The 21,337-nt window shown below is 34.6% G+C and overlaps 1 protein-coding gene across 2 annotated transcripts in view; it reads right to left on the bottom strand.

Moving 5' to 3' along the window:
• LOC112050754 (pro-resilin) overlaps positions 1 to 14,385 on the bottom strand; it is a 30,810-nt gene extending 16,425 nt beyond the window's left edge. Inside the window, exons 1-2 of one of the 2 annotated variants that reach the window (XM_024089100.2) lie at positions 14,246 to 14,385; positions 11,667 to 11,712 (exon numbers count right to left, since the gene is read on the bottom strand). In XM_024089100.2, coding sequence (XP_023944868.2) covers positions 11,667 to 11,687 — 21 coding nt within the window. In that variant the 5' untranslated portion in view covers positions 11,688 to 11,712; positions 14,246 to 14,385. Of the gene's footprint in view, positions 1 to 11,666; positions 11,714 to 14,245 lie in introns of those variants that run through there. The other variant, XM_052883820.1, reaches the window with a different exon arrangement.
• Positions 14,386 to 21,337: the final 6,952 nt, after the last annotated feature.

Below are 21,337 nucleotides of genomic sequence, written 5' to 3'. Positions count from 1 at the left end.
GCGGACGCCCTCGACTTCGTCCGCCCTTAAACCTCCTTAATCCAGCCTTCTTGCTAAATCCTTTCTTAGTAGACGTCTATTATATATGTAAACTACATCACTGCCAAATTTCATCTTTGCACGTCAAGCGGTTATCGAGATTTCGTGATGAATAACCTTTCGATTTTGTATATTAAGATTGTCAAAGTAAATATCTTAAACTTAATTTGCAAAACGTCAAATTAATTAATCAAATATCTAACTGATAATCATAATATTCTAGGCTCTTTATAAATTGTTTGAATAAAAATAAATAAATAATATATTTTATTCAAATATACTTTTTGATTGAAAGTAATATAAAGTTACGTTTACGCGATAGTAACAGTATCAAACTGCTACTAGGCCAGTTAATAATAGTCGCAAGTCCTCTAACTACCAAAGTTCAAAACAATGCCCACTAAAGCTAAGCTAATATTGATTTAAATTTGAAAGTAATATAAATTCATATAAGAACACAAGGTAACGTAACATAACCATACATTACCTACGTAACGATGAGCACCAAGAACGCATTCATCGGATAAAAATTATAATATGTGTGTCGTATGGTAACATACATTCTAATTTTATGTTAAATTCCTATCATTTATACGTCATAATGGTAATATGATATAACACAATCACGTGCCTATTCCAGCGAAAGTGACAGTCACTTATACTTATGGTTACGACTCTTTTGATGTTAACGTTATACATTTACGACTCAGTAAGAGGATCGGTTATATTGTTCATATAAAACCGTCGATGGATGTAAAACTTTAAGTTCAAGTTACATAATGTTTGTTGCGATGTGTGAACTATGACCGAGGTTATTGTACCGTACTCTTAATACTTTGTTTTTTTTTCTTTAATAACATCTGAATGGGTAATTTTCGCGGCTTTATAATAAATGCTAAGCTTATTTTAATGTGTTGTTTATTAGATAACTATAATATAGAAATGATTTTAGTTCTTAATGTTGTCTGTGTGTACTTTTCATGTACGGTTATTGATATTCGGATTGTTCGGATAATTTGAAATCTCAATAATTTACAAAATGGGGTTGAACGTGAATCGAAAGATTCCTGCTCTAAAAAGTGAAAGTTTCATCTCTATTTGTCAAGGTTTTTTACGTTTTTGATCTTTACTTATAATAAATCCGTAGAGAGGTCAATTCTGTACATGAAGTATATTTTCAAAATAACTATCAGGGGGTGATTAGTGATCGATACTGATGCCAAAAATGCAATCAGTAAAATTTTTGTCTGTCTGTCTGTCTGTCTGTCTGTCTGTCTGTCTGTATGTTCTTTATAGAAACAAAAACTACTGGACGGATTTTAACGAAACTTGGTACAATTATTCTACGTACTCCTGGGCAGGTTATAGTATACTTTTCATTACGCTACAATCAATAGGAGCAGAGCAGTGAAGAGAAATGTTGAGAAAACGGGAGAAGTTACTCAATTTTTTAAGCTTCCGTCGCATGTACAGCCTTAATGGTTAAAGCTACATAGAAATCATGTATGACGGAAATGTTCTCCTTAAAATTATCTATAAAAACACAACAGCATATATATGTCTATCTTTTATGGTTGACTCACAATAACACGTGTAACTCCCGATAGCTTAGCAGTTCGGAGCTTTCTAATTATATTTGTCTACTCTTATGTTTATAATACTCATCACTCATCCCTAACTAAAAAAGTTAACATTATTACCTATTCAATAAAAAAAGAATAATAAAAATCGGTAGAGAAACACCAAAGTTATACAAGAAATACGCTAAACCATCGCGCGTGAATACTAATTCATGCTATATGGATTATTTTTGTGTAAAGGTTGCCGCGCTCGACGCGACTCGCGGGGGGGGGGGGGGGGGAAGAAGAAAGAAGTGCAGCCTTAATTAGTAGGGTAGGGGTAGGGTAGGGTAGGGGTAGGGTAGTGGTAGGATAGGGGTAGTTGAAAGTATACAACGACTTTCACGCGGACGAAGTCGCGGGCGTCCGCTAGTTAATAAATAAAGGAATGTTTATATCTATAGTACTATACTAATATTATAAAGCGGCAAAGTTTGTGGTATTGTACGAGTAGGTGGTAATTTCTGGATCTACATAAAATTCTTTTACCACCAAATTATTTGCGAGTGCGATAGGCTATATTTTATCCGTGAAACCGTGGGGCGTCTTCTAGTTATGAAATATGTTACAATAGTTTATTTCGTCCGTGAACAAAATTAAGGTGTCCTTTTAGTATGTGAATTGTGAATTCTAAAAGGATGCCACTGAAACTTACCTTAATTTAGTTAGTTAAAAGTAATGTCACATGAAAAAAAATAACTATTATAAAATTTCTTCTATGTCTGTCTGTCTGTCCGTGTGACTTGTGGGAGTTTTGAATATATTCATACTGTTACTATCACGTTAACGTAAACGTGAATTTATATGGGATTGAATCAGTTGTACAGTAGTGCCACTAGATGGCGCTGTTTCAATTCCTTAGAAATTCGCGTTTACGTTTACGCGATAGTAACAGTATGAAATTGCTACTAGGCCCTCTGTTAATAATAGTCGTAAGTCTTATGACTACCAAAGTTCAAAACAATACCCGCTAAAGCTAAGCTAATATTGATTTTTGACGGCCTCCGTGGTGCAGTGGTATGCGCGGTGGATTTACAAGACGGAGGTCCTGGGTTCGATCCCCGGCTGGGCAGATTGAGATTTTCTTAATTTGTCCAGGTCTGGCTGGTGGGAGGCTTCTGCCGTGGCTAGTTACCACCCTACCGGCAAAGACGTACCGCCAAGCGATTTAGCGTTCCGGTACGATGCCGTGTAGAAACCGAAAGGGGTGTGGATTTTCATCCTCCTCCTAACAAGTTAGCCCGCTTCCATCTTAGACTGCATCATCACTTACCATCAGGTGAGATTGTAGTCAAGGGCTAACTTGTAAAGAATAAAAAAAAAAAAAAAAAAAGATTTCATGCAAACTAAGTTTCAATAGCTAATTTTATCTACAAAGAGTCAAGAAACGCTAACTTTCCGACAACTTAACAATTTTAAAAGTTAGCTTTATACTATTCTTGACTTTCTTGAATATCATTTGAATGTACGGCTTATTTGAACGTAGAAATTTATTCGTTGTCTGGAGAAAGGTCAGCAAAGTTTGCGAAGTCTTGATCGAATCCTGTCGCATCTCGGTTTGCTATTCAAATGTAAAGTTCAAAGACGGTGTAGGGATTCCGACAAATTGGAAACTTGAGTGGGGTATTTGAATATTTGCCCCTGTTCGCTGTTTAGATATACGGGAATTTAATAGTAGTTACACGACTTTCGTTGGGTTTCTCTGTGATTTTTTATTGCGAGATAAAATCAATCATAATCAGAATTCATGCTTAGTTTACAAGCATTTTTATACCTCGAGATAATACTGGGTACTAGTGGCAATAGGCGGGGCACATAGTTCGAAGAGCCGATGGACGTTGGGGTCCCAAGTTGCTGGAACCCAATTGACTGTTGGTGACTTAGCACAGCGCAGTGTTGGTCGACCGCCAACCAGGTGGATTGACGACATCAAGCGAGTGGCAGGGATTCGCTGGACGCTGGACGCGTCAGAATCGTGATATTTGGATGTCCCTACGAAAGTAGATGTCCCTTTGGCAGTGGACGAGTGGACGTCTATCAGCTTAAATGATTTACTATACTATACTATTTTTTTACTATTTATCTGAGCTGGCCGTGGCTAGTTACCACCCTACCGGCAAAGACGTACCGCCAAGCGATTTAGCGTTCCGGTACGATAAAGAAATAGAAACCAAAAGGAAAACTGTGAAAACTGAAAGGGGTGTGTTTTCATCCTCCTCCTTACAAGTTAGCCCGCTTCCATCTTAGATTGCATCATCACTTACCATCAGGTGAGATTGTAGTCAAGGGTAACTTGTAAAGAATTAAAAATCAAATATCAATTTCCTTCAGAGACTCAACCGGGGATCAGGTGATTGAAATCACCACTGCACCACTGGTCGTCGAGGCTTAGTATAATCTCTAGTTCGCGGTGATATTTCGCTATTGTGTTGTGCGGAGAAATCTCTCGACTCGTTAGTGAATGGGAACATTAAGGTTTTGCGGCAACTGTTGGCTGCGACAAAAACGACAAATCGGTGTCTGTACTCTGATAGGACAGACAGACAGATTTGTTCAATTTGTATCTGTCAATAATACGCCGTTTCTTGACACTTCTGCCTGATGTAATTAAAATACACGTGCATAATGTGTATAGGTGTATCACGCTTCTTATGCGCTTTTTTGGAGTTTTAAGTTTTTAGTTTTTTTTTATTGGATGTTAACAATATATTTTTCATGGTGACAAGCTCACTGTTGTTAATGACTGTTAGTGATGATGTAATGATGCAGTAATATACGTAGGTTCTTAAATATAATATATTATATTTAATTTTATTGTACATAATATTTACATATAATTATTTACATTTAGGTACAATTAATATTCATTTATCTTAACACAAAATAAATGAATATTAATTGTACCTATAAGAATTTGTACATTTTATATAAATTTTTCTTCACTCTCTCATATAAAATTTAGATATTCCTCTGGAATTCAAGATTAACGTTATCTTTTCACTCGATAAATATAAAGGTAATTATTTAGTACATTATAAAATACTAGCGGACGCCCGCGACTTCGTCCGTGGAATTCAGCTTTTTACAAATCTCACGGGAACCATGGATTTTTCCGGGATGAAAAATATGTGTTCCAGAGTGAAATCTATTTCCATTCCAAATTTCCGTTGCAAAGTTATAAAGATTTAAGCATACATAGGGACATAGGGATATAGGGACAGAGAAAGCGACTTTATTTTATGTAGTGATGTACCGATTTAATGTATTGTTTAACGTGCTATTAAAATATATTATATATTATACTACGTGATATTGAGTCAAGTCACGAGTGTTTTCATCAATTACTTATCTGTCTGGCAGTCTGCACGTATTTGCTGTGGAGAGAATAAACAATAATCTTCACACACACTAAACTGTTTTCATAATATAATGGAGGTTTATCCCAAGCGTGTACAGATAATATGTTTTCACTATCGTCTTACGTGGAAAATGTATATGGCTTATTTTTATAAAACATATTCTTTATTAGATTTTCTTTTAGCACAGGTAATTTTCTTCGGCTTTTTACGTGTCGATCTTTCTTTCGTCGGTCTTTTAGTTTGAAGCTTCAATGCGGATCGGCAGTTCATAATCGAGACGGTTAAACAAAACTTTAGTTAGTTATTTATTCAACCTTCTTTACACATCACACCGTCTATTGGTGAACACTGTATGAAAATATTTTCAGCAGTTTTTGAGTTCTTACTTTTCAAACATAAAAGCTTTCATACACAGAAGCTTTTAGACATAATGGCTGCCTTTAACTTAATTTAACTAGTAGCGATATTATTTATTGGTTGTATTATAACCGTTGGTAGTGTCACCACAAGCTATCTCTTTGACTCATCACAAAGCATTGGTTAAATAACCATATCCTCTCCATTGCCTATAAACAGGGCAACTCTTCGAGGACATGCCAGTAACAAAGTACGTACCGCTTTCACTAACCTAAAAATTAACACGCTCATGTGTTAGAATAGATAAGCCTACATGAAATTTAATATTTGTCCCGAAAATTTGATAACTGAATGGATTTCATATCTAGCCCTATGGATAGTCATTTTGTTACCGAATATAGGATGTGACTAGCATTATGATTTATGTTATTCAACGACAAGTAATTCTATTACATAAAAAAAATCATCGCTCCAAGTTTGAAGCATCTGTCAGTAGGTTAATAAATAATAGAAAATGTTACATTACATCACAAGAAGTATACAAAAGGTTGAGGTTTTGAGGATGCTTATTGTGTGCTACTCTTATGTTGTGGTCTTTGAATTAATCGTGCTACTAAGAGGTTTAGGTATCTACTTATGTTCGCTTTGAAGTTTGGTCACGGTACCGAATATAATAGAACCATTAGAGGACAGTGAATAATGGTTTTCATAAGTTTTCTCTTTGAAGCGTATTTTTTGGTGCCATCTGTTTTTTTGTGTATATATGTTTGTATTATAGTTTTTGTCTTATTGTTATTAGCAATTTTATGCATTATTTTGAGCAAGGTAAATGATATGAAAAACGTAAAAAATCATTATAAAGCTTTTTGGATGAGTTTGTTGTCAACTCATCTCGGACCAAGGCGAATTTAAAAAATAAATAAATGTTTTGAAATATACATTTTTAAAAATATTTTACTGTAATTGTACAAGGAAATGGTTCTAATTGTGCTCCTAACAGTGGAATTCATAGACGTTGCAGGGGACCATTCACCCACTAAGTGTCGAATTCTTAAACGCATAGAGTTTGAATTCGACACTCAGCGAGTGAGCGCTGGGGGCGCCCCCACACCGTCTATGAATTCTACTGTAAGACTCACACATACAGCAGGTAGAAAAGCTTGTATCTATACTAATATTATTAAGATGAAGAGTTTGTTTTTTTGTTTGTTTGATTGAACGCGCTAATCTCAGGAACTACTGGTCCGATTTGAAAAATTGTTTTAGTGTTAAATAGCCCATTTATCCAGGAAGGCTATAGGCTATATATTATTGCCATATTCCTACGGAAACGGGAACCACGCGGGTGAAACCGCGCGGCGTCAGCTAGTAAGTGACATAAGTCGGATGTCATACGGCAGGTAGAAAAGCTTGTATACTAATATTATTAAGATGAAGAGTTTGTTTGTTTCATTGAACGCGCTAATCTCAGGAACTACTGGTCCGATTTGAAAAATTCTTTCAGTGTTAGATAGCCCATTTATCAAGGAAGCCCATTTATCATATAGGCTATATATTATCACCATATTCATACGGAAACGGGAACCACGCGGGTGAAACCGCGCGGCGTCAGCTAGTAAGTGACATAAGTCGGATGTCACACAACAGGTCGGTCGAGCGCGCGGATGGATGCGTGCGCGTTACGTCACCACGGAAGCGTGCGCCGGCCTTGACCTTCTTCACCACTTTCTACTCGTGTCTAATCTTTGCATACAGCGGTAATATACGTTTTGTAAACAGTAACGTTTTGTGTGTGTAATTTTATGTGATGTACACAATTAGCTAATAAGGCAGTTTTATAAATGAGCTTGTATGCTCACGTGTGGTTGGTTTTGCAGTTATTGCGAAATATTTGCACGTTTTGTTAATTTTTACAGAATAGTGATGATTTTTCTTTTAATTTATCAATAAATTATTAAGTACATTGTCGAATTTTTTCAGCAGAAAAAAGTGTCTAAGTCAGTTACTTATCTTTTGTATTATTTTTTCACTGTACTATATTTTTGTACAATAAAGTATTTTATCTAAGTATTTATCTATCGTTGTTTTATCTGGAGCCTTTTACCGACCCACAGTATCATCTTCTCTTCTGTATTAGAGGTATATGAGTTTAACAACATTGCAATGCGAATCATTGCAACGATCATTAGCAGTATCAGGGTGCAACGATCATTAGCGGTGTCAGGTTGCAACGATCATTAGCGGTGTCAGGGTGCAATGATCATTAGCGGTGTCAGGATGCAACGGTCATTATCAGATGATAATGATAACCGAGACCGGCGGCTTAACCTGCTCTCCGACGTACAAGGACACGTTACGTCACGTTATTTGCTGTGAAACGCATCACATTGTATATTGAATTATTATGTTTTAACCGACTTCATCAGATTAATCAATATTAGGCAGAAGGAGCGCACTGAACACGACGGAGTCGTACCCGTCACAAATACGAAATTAAAAAACGAATACGCCTTATGTGCCTACTATTCTTTAGTCTATGACAAAGATCGTCATAGATTTTCTTAGTAGGCACTCTCAGATCCCAATTTTCGTCTAAGTTCCATAGAGCACCGTGTGACGTAACCTGCGGTCGTGGCGCGGTGACGCAACGATTGTGCGGCGTCTTGCGGCGTGTGACGATGGCCTTACGGCGTAATTGCCTACAGCGATCACACGATTCGACAATTTCGGATAATCTTACTATCATACAGCCACTCATCTATCCATAGAGATGTAAATAACAAGGCGACAGTTGCTGCAATACGGTTTTTATAGCCCTGAATTAAAAAGAGGGGTGTCATAAGTTTGATGTATCAGTTTGTGTATAGGGATGATGACAGTTTTTTAAATTGTATATAAATTAAGAGTACGCTAATAGTAAAGCAATTTTGTAAAAGGAACAGGGTATCTGCGATCATTACTTTCGGAGCTACAGGGATTTAAAGGGTCAGATTTGCGGCTCTGCCGCGGATCCCTGAAAAACGCCCCATACAAAATGGCACGAACTAATGACGTCGTAGGCAATGTAATGATCGTTAGATTTGTATGTGCGTACAAACAAAATTACTAATATCTTTGTTATTTGTGCGTTTATGTTTATAGTTCATGTATTAAAAAAAGTCACATTTAATGTAAGGAAGCTAAAACTGTATGAATTTTCATCTAATTACGATATAAGATTTTTAATAGATTTTGAAATTTTATAATCTCATTTATTTTGCAAATATCCAGACAATCTTTGCTTTTTATATATAAATTAGTTAACAATAACCCTATTTACTCGAATGTATCATAAAAATCAATATATTCAAACCTAGTCATCATCCCCATTAGTGGATGGGTTGTTTAATTTATAATCTCATTGTCGAGAATGCACCCCTAGCCTCCCTATGGCGAGATACAATGCTTAATAAAAGTGTGAGACTCGTTATATACTCGTAAAAAGTAAATGAAAATATACTGCATTAGCGTAATAATTTTGCTCAAAGAACCAGCGGTTAAGCTGTTATTTATACAAATGCTCATTACTAACCCTGCCTTCAACTCCCCGAAAAACCCTTCAAGTTATATAAGTATTTTATACTTTTATACTATTCATTTACTTAGTAGGTGTAAGATTGTACTAAAAATATAATTTTGCATTTATAATAATTAATATCATTACTCGTAATAAGACAAAATTCGTTAACTTTAGCTTTTTGTTCTGTGTTTAATAGCATTGGTCCAGTGACTTGAGTTGAAAATATGGCCACCTTGTAATTGCGCTCATATTGTAGTCTGTGTTGCAGAGACTGAGAGACGCCTAGTCTGTGGTATATTTGGCACTTTCCACTTAACAAAGAGTGATGAGCGTTAGCCATTTATTCTTTTTTGTACCACAGAAATGCATTTATTCATTTGTAAACGAGCTAGTTAACCTTTTTCTAAAATATAGAATAGAATGAATGTTATGTGCAAACATAAAAGTAAAAGTTAATTTTATCGCAAATACAGAATTTTAGCTTTTTGTGGTCTTATCTATTAATAAGTTATTCTATGTTCTCTCATTAATTATTTTTATTTTTAACTCATTAATTATTTTTGTTGTACAAACATAAAAAACTATTATTGTTAAAAAATCCGCTCTTATGGTTGTTTCAAGAAACACTTATGTTTTAATTTTTATTTGTAAGGGATTTTTGTATTTTTGTACAAAAATTAATATAAATTAAAAACCGTAAAATTTTGGCTAACATATACAGTAAAAGCTCGTTCGTACATTCTTGCGTGACAAAATAAATAACAAATATATAAAGAATTAATTGAACTATTATCTTCAGTCTTTTCAGTCTCTTCAGATATTGGTTTGAAGTATTTTGTAATTTTTTCATGCTTGACAGTTTTTAAAAGCTTCTTTAATTCAGAGTGATTTTAAGCAGTGGCATTTTTAAACCATCCATTTGCAATTTTGGCAACAGGTATTTGCTAAAGTGTATTTGCAGATTTTACGACAGTTTCGTCAGCCGATCCGCGAATAGCGAAATATTTAGCCGCGAATGTAGAAATTGGGTCGCAATTTTTTAATCCGTGAATAGTGAAAACGTGAATAAAGGAAGCGTGAATAAGGAGCTTTTACTGTATTGCGTTATTTCAGTATAGCCCTTAACTACAATCTCACCTGATAGTAAGTGATGATGCAGTCTAAGATGGAAGCGGGCTAACTTGTTAGGAGGAGGATGAAAATCCACACCCCTTTTCAGTTTCTACACGACATCGTACCGGAACGTTAAATCGTTTGGCGGTACGTCTTTGTCGATAGGGTGGTAGGGTGGACTAGCCACGGCCGAAGCCTCCCACCAGCCAGTAATGTTTTTTCTAAGCAACTTTGCAAAATTTTAAGTTATTGAGGGCATTTTCATAATGCTTATAAAAGTGATAGTGACATAACTCACATATAGATCCCACAATAATAAAGTAGGGCCGTTTCACACGAGCCGTCGCATTGTTCCACTGATCTGTCGCTGCAAAAACTCGGCCAATGTCGAAACACCATACTGTTTTGTTATATGGAAATCATGGGAGGAATCCGAATAAGATTGTTTGAGGCGTACAGTATGCTCTGAATATTAGGACTCAATAGCACTACGAGTAAAGGATCAGATTAAAAGCCGAGAGGTTCCAGGTTTGATTCCCGGTCGTTATCGAACGCACTTCTAGCACACACTCAGGTAGCAAAGCAAAGCAAACTCGAAGCATGCACCCGTGTAAGTAATAATTATTAAATATTAATGGATTCAAATAATTGTTATTTCGTACATAATACCAAATTAATGTTATTATATAGGATTACCTAACCGAACATGTGCATAATCTAACACAGCATGTTGAAAAAGTGAAAACATTTTCAGTCTGCCCGCATTGTAAGTAATAGATAAGCTTTTAACCCGAAAAGTCTAGACAGGGCTTAGATAGATTTGTTTTATGTGATACAAATTGAATTTTAAAAGAGTGCATCTTTAATGTATTAAAAAAGGAATGGATTTTAACGGATCTCTATCGCGTACAAACGTTCTTTTTTCGTATGCTAAGTTTTTATCTCATAGCGTTAACGATGTCTTTTTTATATCAGACAGTGTGACTTTTGAATTCATCTTTATCTCTCTTTATCTACTGTATCGAGTTAGATAGAGACGAATTTGAGAATCAGTCGAGTGTATCAAAAACATCGTAACAACACAAACATCGTTACTAACTTGAGCAAAGGAGATGGTCCACTTCAGTTTCACTGTACCCCGTATCATTAAAATTTAAAAAATACAAGGATTTTATTAAAATTTATTAAAGTGAACAAATCTAACTAAATAAAAAGAAATAAATAAAAACACAAGTTTTTGAGTTATATCAAGATGGCGCCCATAAAGCAACTATGACATGACAATTGACAGCAAACGTCAAATCGATTACTGCATTGAAAACGTCATCTATCCGCCATTATTACCCATATTAGTGTTGCATTTCTTGGGAGATAATGAATATTATTTCGAAAGAATTAAAGTAAATTCGTAGATTTGTATAATCAAACATAGTTGAAAAAAATATCTTCTTTTATTTCCGATAGGGTACAATGACTGGACCTGGGCTCCATACAATTTTGAACCATCTCCTTTAGAACATTAAAAATCCTAAAATGAAGCTCATCTAACCATGAAACTATTGCAACTAACAGCTTTATCTTCTGTAAACAACTTATCAAAAACAAAAATATATGACTTACCATGGTTTTTAGGTGCACCATCTTGGATGAGCGCGCCCGTTTACTTCTGCAAGCAAAATATTCCAAATTTAAAATCTTAATATATATATGCGAAAGGTCATTCATTCATCACGAAATCTTGAAACACGCTTGATGTACAAAGATGAATATTGGCAGAGAGGTAGTTTATAGTCAGTAGGTAACCGCTAGGTACGGATTTTGCGATAGGGCCGAATTAACGAGGTCTAAAGGCGGACGAAGTTTATTATAAACCGTATAGCTAATATACTTTCGGAGTTTCTAGGTACCTTACATCCGAATATAAAATACGGAACCATATCACTTGTGTCGTGTCCGTCAGTCATTTTCCGAAATAACTAAACCTGTGACCCCCAATAACGCAGGTGTAACGAGATTATACGGTATCTGAATATGGGGGTCACTTTGGAGGGGAAATGGAAAATTTTAATAATAATAATTTGCATAGGTATTGCATTCTGTGATATAACAATTATGAATGAAAGGGTTTTTTGTGAGGATTTCAAATACCTACCTAACCTACCTATATCTAAACAAATATTTTAAAAAAGTTTTTTTCTGTTTTATGGCAATTTTTTTTTTATTCTCTACAAGTTAGCCCTTGATTAAAATCTCACCTAATGGTAAGTGATGAAGCAATCTAAGATGGAAGCGGGCTAACTTGTTAGGAGTAAGATTTAATCCACACTCCTTTCGGTTTCTACACGACATCGTACCGGAACGCTAAATCGCTTGGCGGTACGTCTTTGTTGGTAAGGTGGTAAGTAGCCACAGCCGAAGCCTCCCACCATAAACCACTTTTACCAGTAGAAAGCCACGTTATTTGTAACTAGTTGACACCACGCGGTTTTACCCGCGTAGCTCCCGTTCCCGTAGGAATACGGGGATAATATATAGCCTATAGCCTTCCACGATAAATGGGCTATCTAACACTGAAAGAATTTTTCTAATCGGACCAGTAGTTCCTGAGATTAGCGCATTCAACAAACAAACAAACTCTTCAGTTTTATAATATTAGTATAGATTACTACGGGACTCCGCGGCTGAAAATGCAGGGCGTCGGCTAGTTTTAATCAATATTATTTAATTTTTTAATTACTATAAGTTATTTAATTTCCAAATTGTTAATTTTCTTTAGATTTATAATTATTTACATTAATGATGTTACTCTAACGGACACTTGCAACTCCGACTGCGAGGAATTCTGTTTTCCCTCCCTTGGGGTGGAATTTTCGCAACAAAAAGTCCATGTTCTTCTCCATTAGTCACATAATTCTGTACCAAAAAGACTTTGGCCGTGACAAGATTCACTTTTGCAATATTAGTTTAGTTTAGTTTCTAGATTTCCCATATTTTTTTAACATTTCCTGCTTGATTATACTTATTTTAACATAGTATACCTACTGTGGAATAACAAAATAATAAAATAAAACAAATGATAAGATAATTGCAATAACTCTGCGGTAAGAATTCTGAAAAACCTTACAATAATAATATTTTCCTCCATTATTAGGCAAATCACGACTTTGAAATTATAACCGCCTATGTAATTATGAAGCGAGAACTTTGAATTTATAACAGGTACTTACATTTGTTTATTTATTTTAATTCTGTTTATTATATTAAATCCTACTAATTTTATAAACGCGAAAGTTCGTATGGATGTTTGTTATTCTTTAACGCCGCATCTACTGAACCGATATGGCTAAAATTTAGAATGGATATAGATTTTCCTCTGGATTAACACAAAGGCTTCTTTTCATTCCGGACAAATTACGGTTACCGCGGGATTTGTGAAAAAGTGAATTCTACGCGGACGAAGTCGCGGGCAATTTGTTTATTTGTTGCGTTTATTTTGTAACACAACATGGTTTAAGGAAAACAATGTTGCATTCTTTTAAAATGTAACTTAGTTTATTTCTTTTAACAATTACGACAAAAAAAAAATTCTATTGAAAAAATATTTAAATTAAAACTAAGAAATGACAGAATAATTAAAATTAAAATTTAGTTAATTATTCTGTTAACTTAGATTCCGCTTTTTATGAAAGATAATATTTTTATTTCAAGGACCATTATTTAAAATCTCTAACTTATTTTATTTACTAATTACATATATAATAATAATAGATGTGTTATTCTGTTTATTATTTTAAATTACCTACAACACAAGTTTTGTGAACAAGTTTTGAATTTTAAAATAACACAGAATGTGTTATTTTAAAATATAAAACTTATGTTAATAGCAGATGAAAAATCGTGTTAGTTTATTTAATCATATATTACTGTTTATTTAAATCAATTCTGTATCCTTTGAATAATATCTAAGTTTTATTGTTATATTTTAATAAAACATATTTAATTTAGGGTTTAATAATTTTTTTTTAAAATATAACTTACTTTATTCTACTATATTTATATTTTATAATGCTTGAACTGAATGGATTAGTATGAATTTTGATTGATTGATAATTTAGTTTATTTTTTTGCTTTCAAAATATATGTCTTCATAGTTTAATTAAATTGTTTTAAATCAATTGTAAGTTTTTTTAATAACTCACCAAAAAGTCACCAAATCCTCAGTAACACAATGTATCCGGTCACAAAACTTTTGTTTGGTTTGTTTTTATTTAAAAAAAAAGAAAAAGTATGTACCGCGTGTTCGCGGTTTGGTACTGTATGCAGTGCGCTGAGGCATCTTCGCTATATATGTAAACCCCCTCTATGTAACGCACTGCTCACATCTCAAGCGTTTGCAGATTTCGTATGCGGCACTTGGGTCCTTTAGAAGGCGGATTATAGCAATTAATTAATAAGTAAATAAAATTATTAATTATATTTTTTTTTATAAAATTTGTCAATTGAATTAGAATTTGAAAGGATTGTACAAAGTACCAAAAGGAGATGGTCCAAAATTGTATGGAGCCCAGGATCAGTCATTACCCTGGCGGAAATAAAAAAAAATATTTTTTTTTACTTTTTTTTATACAAATATACGAATTTACTTTAATTCTTTCGAAATAATATTTATTATCTCACAAGAAATGCAACACTAATAAGGGTAATAATGGCGGATTGATGACGTTTTCAATCAGACGAATTGACGTTTGCTGTCTTTTTAATTTTAATTAATTGTAATGTCATAGTTACTCTAAGGGCGCCATCTTGATTTAACTCAAAACTTGGGTTTTAATTTTATTTATATCTTTTTATTTAGTTAGATTTATTCACTTTAATAATTTGTTATAAAATCTTTGTATTTTATACGATACGGGGTACAAGAGTGGACCTGAAATGGACCATCTTCTTTTCAAAAATAAAAATATTTAGAACTTGCTTTCTATCTATACTAATATTATAAAGAGGAAAACTTTGTTTGTATGTTTGTTTGTTTGATTGTAATTTTAAAAATTGTTACACCATTCGAAAGCTACATTATCCACAAGTAACATAGGCTAAATTTTATTTTGGAAAAAAATAGGGTTCTGTAAGATATTTGGGTTTTTCGGACACAGGGTGTAATATATCAATCAGAAAAGTAGGGTAGGGGTAAGTAGGAGTAGAGTAGGGGTTGGGGTAGGCTAGGGGTTGGCTAGGGGTAGGGTAGGGGTAGGATAGGGGTAGTTAAAAGTTTACATCGAGTTTCACGCGGACGAAGTCGCGGGCGTCGGCTAGTCGCAAAATAAAGCAAGGCGGAGTTAAGAACTTGGTGTTGTTATGCTATCGTGCCTCGGAGTGCACGTTAGGCTGTCGTCCTGCAGGGTTATTATGTATCACAATGTGCCATTCAAAAAATAAATAAATAAATAACTTTTTATTTCAATTTACCATAGATTGAGAATTAATCTAGAGGAGTTAGTAAGATTAGTAACAATTTTTATCTTAAAAACTATGTTAAATAATGAGCCACTACACCGTTTTTTATGATATTTTCGTTAATGTAACAATCTAACATAGTATTTTCAACGAAATGACATAAGTATCATCATTTTACGTAAAGTGGCAGTACTATATAGCGGCAGTAGCAAGTAGTAAGATTATTTCAGCGAAAACCCGTTTTTACGTATTTTCGTTGAAAAAATCATATTAGATGATTGTAAAACAAAAAAGTCACTGCCATTTTATGTAAAATGACGTAGTCAAGATCATTTCGTTGAAATAACTATGTTAGATGATCACAATTACGAACATACGATGAAAAACGATGTAGTGACTTATTATTTGAATGGTTCACCGACTTACATAATAAACCTGCTGGTCGTTATCATTAACAACTGATAATAGTCATAATAAAATTTAAAATTATCACCCTAAACCCGCAAAGCCAATTAGGAAGGTCAGAGTTCCATATACCCTCTCTTATAAGGCCTATAACGCCTATAATATCAGCATATTTTAAAAGCCTTTAATACCTTTAAAATATGCTGATATTGATGATACCAAAACAATAATTAAATTCATAACATTCTATAAAGTATTGAAACATCGAAACTTTTCATACAAAAATTTGATGTCACAAATAGCAATTACTCGAACTCTTTTTTTTATTCTTTACAAGCTAGCCCTTGACTTCAATCTCACCTGATGGTAAGTGATGATGCAATCTAAGATGGAATCGGGCTGCCTTGTTAGGAGGAGGATAAAATCCACACCCCTTCCGGTTTCTACACGACGTACCGGAACGCTAAATCGCTTGGCGGTTCGTCTTTGTCGGTAGGGTGGTAACTAGCCACGGCCAAAGTCTTCTACTAGCCAGACCTGGACCAATTAAGAAATCCTCTATCGGTCTAGCCGGGGATCGAACCCAGGACCACCGTCTTATAAGTCCACTGCGCATACCACTGCGCCACGGAGGCCGTCAAACTCAAACTCTCCTGCTATCAAAGTCCGGGTTATTAATAAATATTTTATCCGGGTTGAAATATATTGATATTTTACATGGAAATAAATTACATACCTAATTTGGGTTGAGAGGTTATTATTCTGTAGTCATTACGCTACTTTTTATGGTATTTCCTTGAAAAATCCACCACAGATCCTATTCTAGAGGCTATAATTAAATAGAATTATTGATATTATGTATGTATATTTATTCATATTTTAACATATAATGTTATAATAATTTCTATTATAATTTCATATCCATTTTCCCCCGACTATTGGTATGTGAATATTGGTCATATTTAACAAATTATGCCAATACCTTATCAGCTGATAGACGTCCATTGCTGGACTTAGGCCTCTTGCATGGACCTCCAAGCACAACGATCTCGAGCCGCCAGCATCCAGCGGCTCCCTGCAACCCGCTTGATATCCTCGGTCCACCTAGTGGGGGGTCGACCAACACTGCGCTATGCTTTATGCCAATATTATGCCAATATGGCTGCGATTATGCCAGTATTACATTTTTTTTCTTTTTTCATAAAATTCCTAACTTCGCAAGGTTAGGAACAACACAAAAACACATCAAGTAGACCGTGGTGAGACGTAAATCGATACTGTGAAATGTTAGACGTATTATCAATATTTTGTTACCTGCACTACTTAGCTGATACTGCTAGATGTTTCAAAACATCTATTCATTTACAAAAAGATTGATAAAAACGGGATAAATATTTATGTAGGTACCTATTTTCCAGGGAATATTTCTTATCCTAAAAGAACAAAATAAATACCTACTATTCAAAGTATATAGTTGCTTTAGGACTGGTGCTATGTAGGCACTATGTGACCCACGAATACCTCTTACTTAGCCTTAAGAGTAAAATATACAAATCGGTCAAGAAAATTCTCTGGTACGCAGGTTTCCTCACGATGTCTTTCCTTCACCGTTTGAGACACGTGATATTTAATTTCTTAAAATGCACACAACTGAAAAGGTGGAGATGCATGCTCCGGACCGGATTCGAACTCACGCCCTCCGCAATCAGAGGTACAGGTCATATCCACTGGGCTATCACGACTCACAATAGTTATTATTGAAACGAAAACATTAACTATTGATCGGTGTTGATAAGAATTAATCAGAAGTGTAATTTTTTTTTCTAATTTCTCGCTGAACTTGGGAGGCTTCGTGATACATTAGGGCTCCGCAGAGCATACATAGAGAATGGTTGATCTGGGAAATCTTAAAAGTCCCCAGGAGACTCGCTTATTGGAAATACTCTTTAGAAAATCCATTTTTATTTCGTCTTTTTGCGGAAGGAAGCTTTATTGCTTTGTTGAAGGTATTCATATTAATTACTAGCTGACGCTGAGCGGTTTCACCTGCGTGTTGCCCTTTCCCGTAGTAATACGGGGATAATATATAGCCTATAGCCTTCCTCGATAAACAGGCTATCTAACACTGGAAGAGTTTTTCAAATCGGACAAGTAGTTCCTGAGATTAGCGCGTTCAACCAAACAAACAAACTCTTTAGCTTTATCATATTAGTATAGATACCATGCGGAGATAGCATAATTATTATGGTAGCTATATTGTCTCTTGCAGTATAGATTTACAATCATTGCAAGATATACTATAATTTTATTGCAAAATTTATTAATTAACAACTGTAGGTATAAAAATCATTGTAACATAATGTGACGAAATAGAATAAATATAATATAAAAAATTAAAACAGATGTAACGGTGCGATATACCTACCTAGTTCATGTGAATCCACGTTTATCCTCAGATTTCATATTCGCGTTAGCTAAATGAATGGAAAATCTATTTTAAGTTTGAAAGGCTTTAGTTCGCGTAAACGCGAGAAAATAGAGATAAAACGGCGGAAAATCTTTAAAGCCCTAAAGCCTTTTATGGTGAAACGCCTAAAAGGGTTGGCCTATCTAGATTAATGTAAAGCCCTAGGTTTAGGATGGTAAATCTATGTTTAACAGTCTACCATTTATTTGGAGTTTTTGTACTTTTACGTCTGGGCCACGAAAATCCGTTTTTCCGATTGATCCGTTTCTATTTTCATACTGGCCCGACGTTTTCTGATATAAGCCATCCATAATGCATATTATAAATGCACAAAGTAAGTCTGTCTGTCTATCAGTCTGAATGTAAGTCATCTTTTCACGGATAAACTCCTGAACCAATTTGGATGAAATTTGGCATAGAGATAAATATCGAAGGCAAGTTTTCCGAAAAATCCGGCGTTTTTTTAATCTTTATTACTCGCCACGGATGCGATTGACTTACTACCCGACTGCTGCAAGAAGGGTTATTTTATAAATTCTTTTTCTTACGATCATCATATCCTTGCGTAGTTATGCACTAGCAGGTGAAACCGCGGGTCGTTTGCTAGTAATATGTATCTTGTAAATGTGCTAGTAATTAAAAATAAGATTTTATAAGACGGATAAAAGTTAAATGCTCCAGATGCTATCTTTATAATAGCTATAATTACGATAATTGTGACGTAATCGATAACACGTCACTCAGGCGTCTATCTCTATCTTGCTCCAGGCTGCCACTATCAAAGTTAAATACATGCGTTAGTCTAAGCATCCGTGATTGACGGACCTTCGTCATCAACCTTAATATTATAAAGAGTGTATTGTTTGTAGCGAATAGTTTCTGACGGTTTTTTTTTACTAATGAAAAGTCGTGTTGTCGATTTCGAGGTTTCGCGCGTGGCTAGTTACCAACCTACCCGCAAAGACGTACCGCCAAACGATTTAGCGTTCCGGTACGATGTCGTGTAGAAACCGGAAGGGGCGTGGATCTTCATCCTCCTAACAAGTTAGCCCACTTGCTTCTTAGATTGCATCATCATCTGATTGAAGTTAAGGGCTAATTTGTAAAGAATAAAATAGAAATGATCGGTTCAGTTTTGTGATAAAATCAATAACTGTCTTGAAGATCTTGGGATTAAAATGCAAATGCAAAAAAAAATACCTTGGAATTACATACTCGCACATTTAGGCTCGTAGAGATAAAAACTAATTTCATAGCATATTCAAGTAATATTATTTTAGTTATATTTAATTAACATTCTGGAAAATATCAGGCATTCTGGTTAAAAGGTGGGCCCTTAAAATAATAAGTGGATCCTACTTAAAAATACAACGACCCAGAGAATATTTAATCAGTTCATTAGCAGCTGTTGCATATTTAACACCCAAGTTTCATCCAGCTCAGTACCGGGATAAGATAATATGATTATGTACAGACCTTTGGGAACAAAACGGAGGTGAGGCCAGATAAAAAAGGCCTCAAAGTAAAAGCCAAAGCCAAAGTCAAAGTCAAAGTCAAAGTCAAAGTCAAAGTCAAAGTCAAAGCCAAAGCCAAAAGCAAAGCCAAAGTCAAAATCAAAGCCAAAGCCAAAAGCAAAGTCAAAATCAAAGTTAAAGTTAATTTATTTCGATTTGACGTAGTTTACAAGCACTTTTGAAACGTCAAGCTAAGTTATGAGATAATGGTGATAATTAAAGTCGCAAACTTAAATACATACCTTAGGGGACAATATGTTGGTGTGGCCAGAAGTAAAAAATACAAAAGTCCTCAAAGACAAAGTTAAGGCCAAAATTAATTGATTTACAAACATTAGACTTAGTTAACAAGCACTTTTGAAACGTCAGGTTGAAATGTTATGCGATGATGGTGATAATTAAAGTCAAAAACTTAAATCAGAAGGAGCCTGTTATAAAAACTAGGACGACCCGGCGTTTGAACCATAAGACATAGGATAAGAGGGAGCAAATTTGAAAGACTCAAAATCTTCCAAATACAAATCGCACTTTTTACTTCAATTTTCTTCGAGATATTATTTTACTAGTCTTTTAGAGATAGCGGTTGTTTTAAGAAGTGGTGATGATGATGAAGATTGTTAAGATAGTGATGAAGGGCCCTCAAAGTCGTTTATATAAAACATATTATTATGTTTTATGAGCATTTCATTGACGTTGTTGGGCGCAGAGAGCCACGCCTCCCGCGAACGCGTCGACACACATTCTACTACGCCGATTTGTGCTGTTTTATTAGGGTTGTACCAAACATCTACATATAAAGAATTATATTAGGGTTCAGTAGGCAACTGCTACCGAAGACGGCAGTCGACTGCAGTCGTCGAGCACTTGCTGCTCGTGTAAATGATCACTTAAACATCCTATTTTAATGGATCTGGTACAGGCAGAAATAAATTTACCATAATATACATATGGGATACAGTTCTTTGCTCTTGTAACCCAATGTAGGTAAAATATTCCATTGTATTTTAATATTATAGTTTGATTTTGTTGTAGTTGCAAAGTGACAGGAAGGTGTCATCATAAAATAGAACATCTTTATTAGGATGTTTATGTTTGACCATAGGGTCAACTAATATCTGATAGTCGTAGTCCTATGACTACGACTATCAGATATTAGTCTGAATACTTCACGACTGAACATTTTTCTTCATATTATATATCATATTCTCGATTCTGTCTGTCTAATAACACTGATTTGCATGCTTAACAAAGGCAAACTAAAATTATTATTCGAATCATAGACTTCCGCATTTTTTATTGCTTCTATTCAACTATGACGTACCTACCTAGTAGTACTGTAATGCCATTTATATATAAAAAAAATTAAAAACTCGTCTTAATAACACCTACCATAAATGGGAATCCCGAGTACTAAATAATAATGTCACGCCTATAACTAAAACAAATGTAAT

The sequence above is a fragment of the Bicyclus anynana genome, chromosome 10, assembly GCF_947172395.1.
Source record: "Bicyclus anynana chromosome 10, ilBicAnyn1.1, whole genome shotgun sequence".
Classification (NCBI taxonomy): Eukaryota; Metazoa; Arthropoda; class Insecta; order Lepidoptera; family Nymphalidae; genus Bicyclus; species Bicyclus anynana.
The sequence above is the reverse complement of the archived record's forward strand: the minus strand, read 5'-3'. Positions and strand labels throughout refer to the sequence as shown.